Source organism: Quercus robur, chromosome 9 (assembly GCF_932294415.1).
Source record: "Quercus robur chromosome 9, dhQueRobu3.1, whole genome shotgun sequence".
NCBI classification, from domain to species: domain Eukaryota; kingdom Viridiplantae; phylum Streptophyta; class Magnoliopsida; order Fagales; family Fagaceae; genus Quercus; species Quercus robur.
In genome coordinates, this window is record NC_065542.1 from 18,344,008 (window position 1) to 18,361,276 (window position 17,269).

At 33.1% G+C, this 17,269-nt stretch overlaps 1 protein-coding gene and 1 non-coding gene across 3 annotated transcripts; both read right to left on the bottom strand.

Annotated features, from left to right (window-relative positions):
* Positions 1 to 498: 498 nt before the first annotated feature.
* On the bottom strand, positions 499 to 580 carry TRNAS-GCU (transfer RNA serine (anticodon GCU)). The gene has a single exon. It is a non-coding gene; the product is annotated as a tRNA-Ser (tRNA).
* A 3,385-nt stretch (positions 581 to 3,965) lies between these two features.
* LOC126698922 (probable pectinesterase/pectinesterase inhibitor 41) lies at positions 3,966 to 17,020 on the bottom strand. Of its 2 annotated transcripts, XM_050396440.1 has the most exons (3): positions 16,474 to 17,020; positions 5,039 to 5,497; positions 3,966 to 4,833 (listed from the first exon to the last, which is right to left on the bottom strand). In XM_050396440.1, exons 1-3 carry the CDS (start codon positions 16,964 to 16,966, stop codon positions 4,142 to 4,144), a joined length of 1,644 nt encoding a protein of 547 aa, XP_050252397.1. In that variant the 5' UTR covers positions 16,967 to 17,020; the 3' UTR covers positions 3,966 to 4,141. The 2 variants fall into 2 exon arrangements, with proteins under 2 accessions (XP_050252397.1, XP_050252396.1); XM_050396439.1 differs by lacking the exons at positions 3,966 to 4,833; positions 5,039 to 5,497 and adding an exon at positions 14,942 to 15,821 and having other exon boundaries at positions 16,015 to 17,018.
* Between the last annotated feature and the right edge of the window lie 249 nt (positions 17,021 to 17,269).

Here is a 17,269-nt window from a genome sequence, read left to right on the forward strand (position 1 = left end):
GATCCCTAACTTGATATATATTCATATTATATGTGATATTTAATAGTAGTTAAAACATCAAAATTTAAATTTTAAATTGAAACTGAAATTCTAGACATAATTCATGCTGATATATGTGTATGTGTATATATATATATATATATTAAACAAAATGTTTGGATTTGATTAGGAAGAAACATTTCCTCAAATTTCTCATTGGCCAATTCCAATGCAAATTAAAGTTTGGGGTAGGAAACTAACGGGGAAATGCATATGCAACATTATTGAAGTTGCTAAAAATATTGAACTAGAGCCATCACATGATATGTTCATATCAAAATGAAATTTTAATTTAAATCTGACCGACGATATAGGCATAATAATTCATAGTGATATACTATAAAACAAGTTTGGAATTTGCGGTGCTGTAGTTGACTAGTTTCTATGAAAAATAAACACCTCCCCCTCAAAAAAAGAAAAAAGAAAAATAAACACCTAACTGTTTTTGTGCAAAAACCTCGTCGCCTGAGAGATTCGAACTCTCGCGGGGAAACCCCATGTACTTAGCAGGCACACGCCTTAACCACTCGGCCAAAGCGACTACACATTTGTCACTTAGTGAAATATTGATTACTTAACCATATACGGTGGCCTATTTTCCCAGCTTCTCAAAAGCCCAAGGGAGCTGTTAACCCAGTCTAATAAATGGGTGTGTCTATTGGGCTAAGGCAACCAACTGCCACACAGCATTTTATAGTTCAACTTGTCTGGGCCTATGAAAGAGAAACCATAAAGCCCAACCTTGACTACTCAGTCTCTTTCTCTAACACCCAAAGCCCAAAAAAATGAAATGAAACGGACAGACAAATCTAAAAAATTGTACTCATTCGGAATGAGTCATTCCCTCCCCCATTGTGTGTCTTTGTTTTTCAAAAAAGAAAAAAAAAAATTGAACCAATTGAAATGGCCAAAATATAGTATGAGGGTTTTTCCTTACTTCGAAGAGAAGATAGAGTAAAAAGAGATTTTACACGTCCCATTCTATCATGCCTAGGCAAGAAGATAAAGAAAAGAGAGATTTTACACATCCTATCCCACCATGCCTAGGCTGTAGAGTGTGTATATATAATTTAATTTTGTATACATATCATATTTAAAATTTATTTATTTTTATAAATACTCTTTTACTATCTTCAAAACATTTGTCTTATTCTATCTTAGCACTCTCACGACATCCGTCTATTTTCTCTCTCATCTTTATCATTTAATTTCATATTCTGTGTAATTTTTTTCCACCTTGAAGAGGGGATAAGAGTCGAGAATACACATGAGCTGACTTTACTCTACCGACTTTACTCTACACTTATTAGTTGCCATCCCTAGTACCATTAAACCATTAAACATCATGTCAATCGTTTTTATGTTCAGGGCCGGCTCTATGGTGGAGCAAAAAATGCAACCGCCTAAGGCCCCAAGTAAAAAAAAGGCCCCTAAATTTTAACCAATAGGATTATTTATAATCAATAAATAAAATAAATTTTTTTATTAGATGAAAAAAAAATAAAAAAATAGAGAAAAATGCAACGTCGTCCACAATATTTTTCACAACACTTGTACAACTAATGTTAAGTAGCAAGTTATTACAGCCTATTGTTGATGGCAAAAAAATAATTATAGTGATATTTTCAAATAAAAAACAAAAAACAGTTTAAAATCTAGGATTTGTTGTAAAAAATATTGTGAATGTTGCACTTCTAAAAATAAAAGAATAATAATAAGAGTTTAATTAGCAAACTTTTACTAGTTTTCATCTAAATCTACCACTAATACTACTGTTGTACTTACCACTATCAATCTACCACATCAACAAGTATGAAAAATTTTGTCAAATTTTTTTTGTCTTAAAAATTCAAAAAAAAAAAAAAAATTTTGTAGTTCATGTTAATTAGTAGTAATTTTACATCTAAATAAGATGATCAATTTTCGCCTTAGGCCCCCAAATGCATCAAGCCGCCCCTGTTTATGTTATCTGTCTACAAAGTCTATAGACTATAGTAGAGTCATGAATACTTAGTGGAAATTAAAAATGATGCACTGTTTCCCTATCCTTTTAGAGCCACATTTGGTTGATGATTCATTTTCCCAATTTAAATCAGACTTGCAAAGGACTATTGGCCTCCAACTTTTTTCTGGGACCATTCCCCCACACGTGAGAATATTAAAATGTTTTTTTTTTTGAGGGGGAGAATATTAAAATGTTCTTCTTTTGTTTTAGACAAAACATGAATTAATTAATTTGGCGTTCAAAGTACTCTATATTGCATAAGATTAGATTGGATTATCAACAACAATAAAGCACAGCAATGAGGGGTGTTGTCTTTTTTTTGGAGAAGTGGAAAGGAGTGGCTCTTGGTTGTTAATGAAAAGACTCGTATTCAAAGGATTATAACTAATTTATGACCACTAACTTTTATATATACATATGAATATATTGTAAAATCTGTATAACTACCCAACCTCTTACCATGGAACAAACTATGGAAGCTAAAAGTTCACGATAGAGTTAAAATGTTCCTGTGGAAGCTAAGATCAGACATGATGCCTACAAAGGAGAAGCTGGGATAGAGAATTGGGGCTACTAACAAATCTTGCAGCTTATGTAATGCTTGTGTAGGGGACTATTCTCATTTGTTCTTATATTGTCATGTGGCAAAAGAGCTATATGGATTGGAGGCCCCTTGGGAATTAGAAGTGACAATCTAGATATAAACAACCATGTAGATATCATTAAATTGGTGATGGATCTTCTAGCTTAGTTTTACCAATCCAAGGAGGCCAATCAATGCTCCTTACTAATGGCCATTCCTCCTGAGGCCATTTGGAATCTTAAAAACGCTTGCTTTTCAAAGGGAAAAAGGTTGTAGATGGCTCTGTCCGTCAAATGTAGTCAGGCTCAATGTTGATGCTATTGTCACAAATACCTTCACTACTTTGGCTATAGTAGCTCGAAATGTTTTTGGTGAGGTACTTGGACAAGATAGAATGTCTTGTGTAACCCTCTATAGGCCAAAGCTGCAGCTTTTCTTTGGGCATTACAGATTGCACACTCTGAGGAACTTAAGAATATTATTGTGGAAAAAGATTCTAGGCAATGTGTTGATGCTTTAAATTCAGGTTATCCTCATAGTGTTTGAGCTCAGCAAAGGTTTTGTCCCGTGTGTTTTTAGTTTGGTTAGGAAAGATGCTAATTGTGTTGCACGTTCCCTTACTAAATTTGCTGCTACTCATAGGTTTTTTGGATATTGTAACAAATACTCTCTTCCTCTTGTTGTTGTTAAGCAATTGGGAAAGGATGCTGCTTCTCTTGTTGTTTAATGAAGATTGGGTATTATCAAAAAACAATTATAAGCATTACAAACTCTAGTTGAGTTTTTTTTTTTTTTTTTTTTTTTTTTAATACTTTATAAATTTATATGCATGAGTTTACTATAGACATTTGAAAATATTTAAAACGTAATGAGAAGGATACTTGACACAAAATTAGAGTGTAATTAAACGATAATACTTAGACACAAAAAATATTATATATATATTCACAATATGTTGAGGTAACATATTGTGATTAGTATTACCATTGTTATTACTTTTATTGAATACCAATCACAACCTATCAGTTTAATAGTTACGAAAAATGTTTGTATGAAATTTTTTTTATGTGATTAGACTTATTAGAAATTAAAATCTAATTAAATTCTTCATCGAGTTTTTGTTTTAATATATTATATAGACGTGCGTGGCTTTCCTTGGACCTTGTAAGAGAATCAACACCTACCTTTATCGATTTGACCTAACTTATGGGCATTTTTGGTCTTGAATCAAAGTCTGAATGCCACTACTAATTAATACACAATTTTTTAAAAATACATTTTCTTAAGCATAATTAACTGCTAAAATACAATAGATTATTACCATAAAAAGGAAGATCATATTTTTATTTTTTTTTTGATGGAGGAAGATCATGATTTTATAGACTGACAAGTGTGGTTTTACGATGAATACTTCCCAAAATACATAACCAACTTTGTGTTGGAAAGATTGGGCATTACAAACATTGTAACTCACTAAGTAAATGACATGAAACTAGCTATATCCAAAGCGTTGCTCATATTAAGCCACCATTGTAAGGCACTCCAGTTTGAGGCAACCAATGATCCCCAAGCAAGAAGTTGGAAACAGTAAAATTAGCAGCATCTGTAGCATTAATCACATGGTAGCCAGGCCATGTAACTCTTTTTGTAGTGTTGGAACCAGGGCCTCTGTTATTATACTCAGCATAATATAATGTGTTTAGCCCAATATCTCCATTCCAATCATGCCAACCAGCAGGTTCTACCAAACTATCCATGAAAGATTGCACATAAACTGTCCTAGAATACTGCTTCCATGGCCTCCCTAGATATGTCTTCACTGGGAAATTGCTTGAAGCCAAATCATATGCAGCTCTAATTGTACAATTATGGATTGAAATACCCGTGTTTTGATTCGGGTCTGTTCGGCCTTGAGCAGTGATGGGATTGAATTGTCCTTTCATTGGCAACCGGGCATAGAAGTTGTTGTTTTGGAAAACAGCAGCAGCGTTTCCAAATATGAAATCTACTGTCCCATAGATATCACAATCTCTATAGAATTGCCTTAGTGAATGTGCAAATAAGGTGTCTTGGTACGCTTCAATGCTGCAGCTAAAAAATGTGGACAAATCAGCCATGTTTAGTACAGCAACGGCTTGCTGCTTGATTGCTCCTGCTGTATTACGGAAAGTAATGTTCATTGCCATAAACCCCTGTCCTCTCACAGCTGCAATGCAACATTGATGTAAAGCTTATTAACATCTGATGACAAATGTTGATAATATCATAAAATTTAGAGTAAATTATAGTTTTTATTACTGAAATTTGGTGTATATATGTTTGATTTTGGTACCTCAAAATTTAAAAAGTTAAGCTAAAGTGTATAGAATATGGTGCATAAGTAATTCAAGTTTTTGATACTTGGTACTTACTGAAAGTTGCAGAGCTCATAGTTGTCCACCCATCTACCACGCTTCGGTTGCCTGTGATTATTGTTTGACTAATACCATCTCCAATCATCAACAAATAAGGCTTGTTTGTTGCAATTGACAAGTACTCCTGGTAAACACCAGCAGTGACATAAATCAAGAAGTATCCATCACTAGCAGCAGAGTTATTTGGTGCCGCATTAATGGCATCATTGATGGTGGTGAAATTCCCACCTCCATTTTTGTTCACAACCACCATTTCTCTTACCAAAACCCCTTTATCCTTACCTATCTGAATGAGTTTTCTCCGACTCATTGACTCATAAATCACTGACTTATTGGTATGCTTCTTCTTTGGGTGCCATGTTTTCCCATTCTTCTTTCTTGGAACCCAACCTTGGGTAAAAAGAGCTAGAGAGACACTGTACAATTTAGTGTCATTAGAGAGTGGGACTGAGAGACCTTTTTTCACACTCCAAGCTGAAGCTGTGGCTTTAAGGCCATCTAAGCAAGTATCTTGGTTGGTTAAAATGGCACTAAGCAAGGTTTGGATGTCCTCAGCTTTGGAGCTGGATAGAGTGTCATTAGTGTTACTCACAGTATCAAAGGAGCTTGATAAGAAGTTTATGTTCAGCTCAGCAAGTGAATGACAATCCTTAAGAGCAAGGATTGCAGTTCTTGACAAAGTGGAACTGTGTCCAAGGTACTTGTCCACTAATTTAAGAAACTTGTAGGATTGGGATAGTGATTTATGGATTGAAAACCTGCCATAGTCATAGACATTGGCTGTGTGGTTATTAGGCAGCACAGATTTGCAAAAAGAAGGGTCTGGGGTAAACTTGCAAATGGTTCCTGAAGAGACAGGAGTGTTCAGAGGGTCATCAGCAAAAGATGGAGAGCTAAGAAAAGAAAGAACGAGAATGAGAGAGAACAAGAGCTTATTAGAAGAAGTCATTGTTGTGGACTAGGGGAATCTGAGTTTGAGGAGTGTGAATGATTGGTTTAGTTAGCTCATTAGGCTAATAGATATAGTGGAAGAGGGGAAAGTTAAGTCAGTTTTCACAATTCGTTTACTGTTTTCAACATGCCTGTTATCAGAACCAACCATCCTTTCTAAGTCCACTTTAAATGCAAAATAAATAAATATTATTGTAGTAAATAGATACAATTTTAGTTTGTAATATTTAATTTAGACCATGAAATAGATTCATTTCAAGTTAAAAAGATTTTTCATAAAATTTTGGAGAAAGTAAACAAAATCTTTTTATGATTTCTTGTTTATGAAATCCCATTTAAGTTTTAAGTGTAATACTTATTCCCTTTGTGGTATTATTTTATGTGTAACTCATTAATTGTGTCACACGTAACCCTTATGGAGTTTTTTGAATGCAACACAAAACTCCTCTTATAGTGAGAGATTTCTAGTATTGTTGTTTAAGTGTTGTAGAAATATGTATGAGTAAAAAAGTTTATGTATATGTCAATATTATAGGCTTCATTAATATGCAAGCCATGTCTAGCCCATGTTTGTTTTTCATTTATTTTATCAGGTTTGCTTGATTGGCTTAATTTTATTAAATTTTCCTTCTTGATTTCGGATCTTCAATTTTGTCAATTAATTAAATTATTCTTATTTTGTTAATTGTTAGAGTATTTATAGTTTCTTACACATTCACATATTTTTATGGGATAATTACAGATTACCCACTTGTGATTTGGCCCGAATTTAACTTACTCACTTGTGATTTCATTTTTGACATTTTACCCACCTGAGGTTACTTCCGTTTAGTCTTTGTTACCCACCTTTGTTAAAAAAGAGGAGTAAATAAGTCTTTTTACACCCATTTTATGTCTCTCTCCTCCCAAAAAAAAAAAGATTAAAATATGGTATTGGTTTCTCATAATTCACAAGCATGAAGAACATATACCCAGAAAACTAATACAAATCAAATCAAGCAAAAACCATGAGAGAGAGAGAGAGAGAGAGAGAGAGAGAGAGAGAGAGAGAGAGAGAGAGAGAGAGAGAGAGAGAGAGAGAGAGAGAGAGAGAGAGAGAGAGAGAGAGAGAGAGAGAGTAGTGGCATAGTTAAAGATTTTAGTTTGAAAACCTGGTTAACTGCCAACCATACTTGCCAATTAAAAATCTCTCTCTGCCAACAGAACTCAAATATCAGCCACTCAAATATTTTCTCTCAAAGGCTTCTGTTCTTCGTTTTCTTCCTTATACTTATTTTTTGTGCCTGAACTAAGAAATTTATTAAAATCAAAGCATAACACAGTTTACAACATGACAACAAGGAGGATCAACAATGTCCAGCACTTAATTTCTAAAGTTTTGATTTTCAACATCCAAGATCTCACTCACACAAAGCCACTGGATATACATTGGCAACACCCAAGGGGAGGATTGGCAAAGATTGGCCAAGGGAATAGAGATATGAGAGAGGAAGGTTTCAAAGCCAAACAACAAACCCTCCAGAAAAAATCACAACATCATGAACAGTAGAATAAAAATTACTTGATTTGTTGGGTATAATAGAAGCAAAGTGAAAATTTCAAAACTAAACAACAACCCAGAACCCACAGAATCACCAGATCCACCACCAAATCGGTCAACGATTTCCTAAATCGAACCCATGACCTTCAAAGCTGAGCTTCCTTTTGTGAGAATTTGAAGGAGGTGGCCTCGAGGGCAATGGACTCTTCAATTTGGCCGCCATAGCCAATGATGGCTTGGATTTGGAGGGGATGGAGGTCAAATCGAATGGCAACGCATTCTCCTTGGCCGATTTAGACTTTCGAGAGGGACGTGGCTTGGTGGAGCTAGGGCTCGGCGATGACACTGAATCAATATAATTCGCCTCCATCAAGATCGCGTTTCTAAACCAAATCCATACCCATGGTGGAACATTTGTTTTGTGTTTATTGTGATCTGTGAGCTCTCTCTCTCCAAGCTTAAAATGCTGAAAATTTGTATGCGTGGATGGGAGTGTGTTTTGGGAGAAAGAGGAGTGTTTGATCTATTTTGGGTTTTGTTTTTGATAAAAAATGTGTTAGAGTAACATCTGAAAGGGAGGTGGGTTACAGAGTAGTAACAGAGGAAAGGATAGGTGGGTAAAGTGTAAAAAATGAAACTACAGGTGGGTAAGTTAAATTCGGGCTAAACCACAGGTGGGTAATCTGTAATTATCCCTATTTTTATTCTTACAAACACATAATTCTACTCCACTTTCATTTTCTGTGGATAGGTTTTCAACTCAGCTACTTCTTTCTATGTTGTAATAATTCATCTTAATATTCTTTATCACTTTCTGATTTTGATAATATGCTTAACAATTTATTTTTTAATTCTTCATTTATATTCAATTCATTTATTTTGTTTTTGACTCTGCGATTATTCTTATAATGACCTACTTTTCCACATTTGTAACATGCAGGTTTTTTTTATCAGTTTTCTTCTTATAAAGTTATATTGTTTTTGATCTTCTTTTTTGTATTTTTTTATATGTTTTATATGCATTACTTCTATTATATTTTCTTTCATAGTCTTTATAATTCTTTTCTCTTCTTCTTGATGGAGCTTTAAGAGGGGATACCCAAATTGTTCACAAATGATCCTAATTCTTGTCCAGCATACTTTCTATCTTTTTCTAATTGATACTTGAATATATTTACACAGTTAATTAACTCTAACAACTTATAGAAACACAATCAAGCAAGTCCAATATCCCCAACACAATCAAATCATGTGCAAAAAAAGAGCTTTCTAGTACAATAATATATATTGATATTCATTATTAGGAGAACTAGAGTTCGAATCCCCTTTTTCTACTATTGTAAGTTTGTAACCATTGAATTTTTATAAAAAAAGGTCCCTACTCACTAGTGACACATAAAACCAAAGCTTAGATCACAATGAGTAAAATTTACTAGAACTATGGATTCTTAATACCTAAAAACAAAAATTGGACATGGACCGTTAACGTCACTCGAACCATAAGAAAAAAACCCGACTCTACATGAGATTTTAGACTCGAAGCAAAAATGGGTCAACTTGTACTTAACCCGTTTAACTTCCAAGTCGAGTCAACACATACCTTGCCAATTTTTTTATTTTTAGTTTTTGTTTTTATTTTTATTTTAAAGAAACTGGCTGTAGGGATTTAAATGTAATTTTAATTCGTGTGTAGAATAGTCATGGCTATAAGATTTTTGTAGGTGGGTGAAATTTTAGGGAAGAGACATAACCATAATAATGACTTTGACGATAACTAAACAGTGATGAATTCCTGGAAAACTTGATAGGCACCCCACTGAGAAAGAAAAAACTCAGTTTACAGCTTGGAGGCTGGCCAAGGAGGCTCCAATGACTAAGTGCGTGAGAGAAGTTTTATATGAGTGATAGACAAAAAGTGATTAATTTTTTATTGAACCAATTGAAATGGCCAAAATATCTTGACCCGTCGGCTACACTATCGTATGAGGGTTTTTCCTTACTTCGAAGAGAAGATAGAGCAAAGAGAGATTTTACATGTCCCATTCTACCATGCCTAGGCAAGAAGATAAAGAAAAGAGAGATTTTATGTGTCCCATCCCACCATGCCTAGGTTGTAGAGTGTGTATATATAATTTAATTTTGTATGCATATCATATTTAAAATTTATTTATTTTTATAAATACTCTTTTATTATCTTCAAAACACTTGTCTTATTCTATCTTAGTACTCTCACGGCACCCCTTTATTTTCTCTCTCATCTTTATCATTTAATTTCATATCTCATATAAGTTTTTTCCACTTTGAAGAGGAGATAAGAGTCGAGAATACACATGAGCTGACTTTACTCTACCGACTTTACAATACAATTATCAGTTGCCATCCCCAGTACCATTAAACATCATGTCAATCATTTTTATGTTATCTGTCTACAAAGTCTATAGACTATAGTAGAGTCATGACTAATTAGTGGAAAGTAAGAATGATACACTGTTTCCCTATCCTTTTAGAGCCACTTTTGATTCTCAAAAAAAAAAAAAAAATAGAGCCACATTTGTTTGATGATTCATTTTCCCAATTTAAATCAGACTTGCAAAGGACTATTGGCCTCCCAACTTTTTTCTGGGACCATTCCCCCACACGAATGCAGGAAATTTTATTCTTATAAGATTGCAAACGTGAGAATATTAAAATGGTCTTCTTTTGTTTTATACAAAACATGAATTAATTAATTTGGCGTTCAAAGTACTCTATATTGCATAAGAGTAGATTGGATTATCAACGACAATAAAGCACAGCAATGAGGGGTGTTGTCTTTTTTTTTGGAGAAGTGGAAAGGAGTGGCTCATGGTTGTCAATGAGAAGACTCGTATTCCAAGGATTATAACTAATTTATGACCACTAACTTTTATATATACGCTAACATTGGCGGCACGTGCTGCCTCCAGTAGTGAAAAAATTAATATAAATTTTGTGTATGAAATCGTGAATTTTGACTTATCTAATTTGATTATATTAAAAAAGAAGTTTAAGAATACAACAAAATATCATAATATTTTCACAATATTTTTATTTTTAGGATCCGAATAGATATTTTTTTTATTTTATTTGAGAGAAATGCTACATTCATAACATTTTTAGAACAAATTATAAATGACAAGTTATTATTGGTTTTAAACTGATAACATTGTTATTGTTATTCTCAAAACATTTATTTTCAGTTGTGGTTGGTTACAGTCTCATATTTTATTATTTTATTTCGACTTGTAAGAAATTGACACTTCAATATTTATAAAAATATTGTGAAATTTGTTATATTAGTATAACAATATATATGCCAACTTACATAAACATTTCAAAGAAAAGAAAGAAAAAAAAAACTTTAGTGCTATCCATCAATAATAGCTTACCTATGATTTGTTGTGAAATTAATGTTAAAATGTTGTGGATTTAGCATATTTTTTATTTGATATATAAGAAAAGGAGATTTCAACAATTGTGAAAATATTGTGATAACAATAAGTGTTGTAACATTTTTTTTAAAACATTTATTTGCAGTTGTGGTTAGCTACAGTCTCATATTTTATTATTTTATTTCGACTTGTAAGAAATTGACACGTCAATAATTGTGAAAATATTGTGAAATTTGTTATGTCAGTATAATAATATAAATTTCAGCTTATATCAATATTTATAAAAAAAAATAAATAAATAAAAAAAAAAAAAACTTTAGGCAGCCGGTTGAATAAACAAAAGGGTTGAAAAAAAAAATGACTCACGAAACTAAAGCACTGTTGTAGCTACAGTGCTGCACAGTGCCAACACTTTGGATGCATAGTACTAAAGCATTGTAGTGGCATAGTCACTTTTATTATAAAACATTTATTTTCAGTTGTAGTTGGCTACTGAAGCATTGTATACAAACTTATATTTTATTATTTTATTTCGATTTGTAAGAAGTTGACATGTCAATAATTGTGAAAATACTGTAAAATTTGTTGTGTCAGTATAATAATATAAATGTCAGCTTACATCAATATTTAAAAGAAAAAAAAAACACACAAACCAATTACTGAATAAAAAAAAAATTTAGGCACTATAGCTGAATAAACAAAAGGGTTGAAAAAAAAAAAAAAAGATTCACGAAACCAAAGCACTATTGTAGCTACAGTGCGCTCATAGTGCAAAAACATTGGATGTAAAGTGATATATATAAAAGGGGAAAAAAAAAAAAAAAACAGTGGCTAACCAAAATAGAACTGTAGATGAACAGTGAAAAATGCTAATAAACAGTGCAAAAATACTATAGAAAAAAGAGCACAAATCAATGACTGGGAAAAAATAAAAATAAAAAAAGCGATGAACAGTACATATTGAACAAACCAAAAGTACTGTAGTTTTTACATATTCACCCAACAAGTGTCACAACATTTTCACAAAACATTTATTTTCAGTTGTAGTTAGTCACAGTTTCATATTTTATTATTTTATTTTGACTTATAAGAAATTAACACCTCAATAATTGTGAAAATATTGTGAAATTTGTTGTGTCAGTATAACAATAAATATTCGGGTTCTTATAAATATTTAAAAAAAAAGTACAAACGGAAGACTAAAAAAAAAACTTTGTAGCTACTGTAGCTACAGTGCCACTTGAACAAACCAAAAGTACGGTAGTTTTTACACATTCACCTAACAAGTGTCACAATATTTTCACAAAATATTTATTCTCAGTTGTAGTTGGTCATAGTTTCATATTTTATTATTTTATTTTGACTTATAAGAAATTGACACCTTAATAATTGTAAAAATATTGTGAACTTTGTTGTCTAGTAAAAAATATATATATAAAAAAGGAAAAAAAAAAAAAAGGTACAAACGAAAGGCCAAAAAAAAAAAGAAAAAACTGTAACTACTGTAGCTACAGTTGAATTGTAGCTACTGTTCGAAACTGAAAAAAAAAAAAAAAAAAAAAAAAAAAAAGCGCAATGTGCCTCACCAAAACACTGTTACAGCTACAGTATTTACACCGTAGAAACACACTGAGTGTACAGTGCCGAAGCACTGTAGTGGGCACTAGCGCTTTTTATATATAAGAAAAAAGTACAAACGGAAGACTAAAAAAAAAAAACTCTGTAGCTACAATTTGCTACAATGCTTACACAGTACAAACACACTGAGTGTATAGTGCCGAAACACTGTAGCGGACATTGACGCTTTTTATATATAAGAAAAAAGTACAAACGGAAGACTAAAAATAAAAAATAAATAAACTCTGTAGCTACTGTAGCTACAGTGCCACTTGAACAAACCAAAAGTACGGTAGTTTTTACACATTTACCTAACAAGTGTCACAATATTTTTATAAAACATTTATTTTCAATTGTGATTGGTCACAGTTTCATATTTTATTATTTTATTTTGACTTATAAGAAATTGATACCTCAATAATTGTAAGAATATTGTAAAATTTGTTGTCTAGTAAAAAAATATATATATAAAAGGAAAAAAAAGGTATAAACGGAAGACAAAAAAAAAAAAAAATGTAACTACTGTAGCTACAGTTGAACTGTAGCTACTGTTACCACTACAGTACTTATACAGTACAAACCCATTGAGTGTGCAGTACCAAAACACTGTAGCGGTTATTGGCGCTTTTTATATATAAGATATGTATATATTGTGAAATCTGTATACAAGGTAAGTCAAGAGTTCAATGTAACTACCCAAACTCTACCATGAACAAACTATGGAAGCTAAAAGTTCATGATAGAGTTAAAATGTTCCTATGGAGCCATGGAGGCTAGGATCAAACATGTTGCCTACAAAGGAGAAGCTGGGACAGAGAATTGGGGCTACTAACAAATCTTGTTGCTTATGTAATGCTTGTGTGGAGGACAATTCTCATTTGTTCTTATATTATCATGTGGCAAAAGAGCTATATGGATTGGAGGCCCCTTGGGAATTAGAAGTGACAATCTGGATATAAACAACCATGTAGATATCATTAAATTGGTGGTGGATCTTCCAGCTTAGTTTTACCAATCTAAGGAGGAAGCCAATCAATGCTCCTTACTTATGGCCATTACTTTTGAGGCCCTTTGGAATCTTAGAAACGTTGTCGCTTTTCAAAGGGAGGTCAATCTACCAGTCATCATCCAAAACAATTGCAACAAGGCTATCCAGTATTCTTTGATTACAGAAATTGTACACCACAAAGAACAAGACCTAGATAAAGTTTGTAGATCGCTCCCTCCTTCATCAAATGTAGTCAGGCTCAATGTTGATGCTATTGTCACAAATACCTTCACTACTTTGGCTGTAGTAGCTGAAAATGCTTTTGGTGAGGTACTTATGACTTGGACAAAATAGAGTGTCTTTTTTTTTTTATGAACGACAAAATAGAACGTCTTGTGCAACCCTCTATTGGCCAAAGCTGCAGCTTTTATTTGGGCATTACAGATTGCACAATCTGAGGGACTTAAGAATATTATTGTGGAAGAAGATTCTAGGCAATGTGTTGATGCTTTAAATTCAGGTTAACCTCTACAGAGTGGTCTATTTACATCATTTTGTTAGTGTTTGAACCCAGCAAAGGTTTTGTCCAGATTGTTTTTAGTTGGGTTAGGAAAGATGCTAATTGTGTTGCACGTTCCCTTATTAAATTTGCTGCTGCTCATAGGTTTTTTGGATATTGTAACAAATACTCTCTTCCTCTAGTTGTTGTTAAGCAATTGAGAAACGATGGTGCTTCTCTTGTTGTTTAATGAAGGTTGGGTATTATCAAAAAACAAATATAAGCATTATAAACTCTAGTTGAGTTTTTTTTTTTTAAATACTTTATAAATTTATATGCATGAATTTACTATAAACACTTGAAAATATTTAAAACATAATGAGAAGGATAATGATACTTGACACAAAATTAGAGTGCATGTAAAATTTAAAGGTACTTGACATCAAAATAGAGAGGAATTAAAATGACACTTGGTACAAAATTATAGTATAATTAAACGACAATGCTTAGACACAATAATTTTTTTTTTCTTCACAATATGTTGAAGTAATATATTGTGATTAGTACTACCATTGTTATTACTTTTATTGTATACTAATCACAACCTATCAACTTAATAATTGTGAAAAATAATTTTATGAAATTTGTTATGTGATTAGACTTACTAAAAATTAAAATCTAATTAAATTCTTCATCGAGCTTTCATTTTAATATATTGTATAGACGTGCACGGCTAAGAGAATCAACACCCACCTTTATCGATTGACCAAACTTATGGGCATTTTTGGTCTTGAATCAAAGTCTGAATGGCAATGCACTACTAATTAATATACATTTTTAAAAAAATACATTTTCTTAATTATAATTACTGCTAAAATTCAATAGATTATTACCATAAAAAGAAAGATCATATTTTTTTTTTTTTGATGGAGGAAGATCATGGTTTTATATACTGACACGTGTGGTTTTGCTATGAATACTTCCCAAAATACATTACCAACTTTGTGTAGGAAAGATTGGGCATAACAAACATTGTAACACACTAAGTAAATGACATGAAACTAGCTATATCCAAAGCGTTGCTCATATTAAGCCACCATTGTAAGGCACTCCAGTTTGAGGCAACCAATGATCCCCAAGCAAGAAGTTGGAAACAGTAAAATTAGCAGCATCTGTAGCATTAATCACATGGTAACCAGGCCATGTAACTCTTGTTGTAGTGTCGGAACCAGGGCCTCTGTTATTATACTCGGCATAATATAACGTGTCTAGCCCAAAATCTCCATTCCAATCATGCCAACCAGCAGGTTCTACCAAACTATCCATGAAAGATTGCACATAAACTGTCCTAGAATACTGCTTCCATGGCCTCCCTAGATATGTCTTCACTGGGAAATTGCTTGAAGCCAAATCATATGCAGCTCTAATTGTACAATTATGGATTGAAATACCCGTGTTTTGATTCGGGTCTGTTCGGCCTTGAGCAGTAATGGGATTGAATTGTCCTTTCATTGGCAACCGGGCATAGAAGATGTTGTTTTGGAAAACAGCAGCAGCGTTTCCAAATATGAAATCTACTGTCCCATAGATATCACAATCTCTATAGAATTGCCTTAGTGAATGTGCAAATAAGGTGTCTTGGTACGCTTCAATGCTGCAGCTAAAAAATGTGGACAAATCAGCCATGTTTAGTACAGCAACGGCTTGCTGCTTGATTGCTCCTGCTGTATTTCGGAAAGTCATGTTCATTGCCATAAACCCCTGTCCTCTCACGGCTGCAATGCAACATTGATGTAAAGCTTATTAATATCCTAAAACTCTGATGACAAATGTTTTTGTTTAAATGTTGATAGTAAATTATACTTTTTGTCTCTGAAATTTGGTGTAAGTTTGATTTTGGTACCTCAAAATTTAAAAAGTTAAGCTAAATTATATAAGTAATTCAAGTTTTTGATACTTAGTACTTACTGAAAGTTGCAGTGCTCATAGTTGTCCACCCATCTACCACGCTTCGGTTGCCTGTGATTATTGTTTGATTAATACCATCTCCAATCATCAACAAATAAGGCTTGTTGGTTGCAATTGACAAGTACTCCTGGTAAACACCAGCAGTGACATAAATCAAGAAGTATCCATCACTAGCAGCAGAGTTATTTGGTGCCGCATTAATGGCATCATTGATGGTGGTGAAATTCCCTTCTCCATTTTTGTTCACAACCACCATTTCTCTTACCAAAACCTCTTCATCCTTACCTATCTGAATGAGTTTTCTCCGACTCATTGACTCATAAATCACTGACTTATTGATATGCTTCTTCTTTGGGTGCCATGTTTTCCCATTCTTCTTTCTTGGAACCCAACCTTGGGTAAAAAGAGCTAAAGAGACACTGTACAATTTAGTGTCATTAGAGAGTGGGACTGAGAGACCTTTTTTCACACTCCAAGCTGAAGCTGTGGCTTTAAGGCCATCCAAGCAAGTATCTTGGTTGGTTAAAATGGCACTAAGCAAGGTTTGGATGTCCTCAGCTTTGGAGCTGGATAGAGTGTCATTAGTGTTACTCACAGTATCAAAAGAGCTTGATAAGAAGTTTATGTTCAGCTCAGCAAGTGAATGACAATCCTTAAGAGCAAGGATTGCAGTTCTTGACAAAGTGGAACTGTGTCTAAGGTACTTGTCCACTAATTTAAGAAATTTGTAGGATTGGGATAGTGATTTATGGACTGAAAACCTGCCATAGTCATAGACATTGGCTGTGTGGTTATCAGGCAGCACAGATTTGCAAAAAGAAGGGTCTGGGGTAGACTTGCAAATGGTTCCTGAAGAGACAGGAGTGTTCAGAGGGTCATCAGCAAAAGATGGAGAGCTAAGAAAAGAAAGAACGAGAATGAGAGAGAACAAGAGCTTATTAGAAGAAGTCATTGTTGTGGACTAGGGGAATCTGAGTTTGAGGAGTGTGAATGATTGGTTTAGTTAGCTCATTAGGCTGATATATATAGTGGAAGAGGGGAAAGCAAGTCAGTTTTCACAATTCGTTTACTGTTTTCAACATGCCTATTATCACAATTAGCTATACTTTCTAAGTCCACTTTAAATGCAAAATAAATAAATATTATTGTAATAAATAGATACAATTTTAGTTTGTAATATTTAATTTAGACCATGAAATAGATTCATTTCAAGTTAAAAAGATTTTTCATAAAATTTTGGAGAAAGTAAACAAAA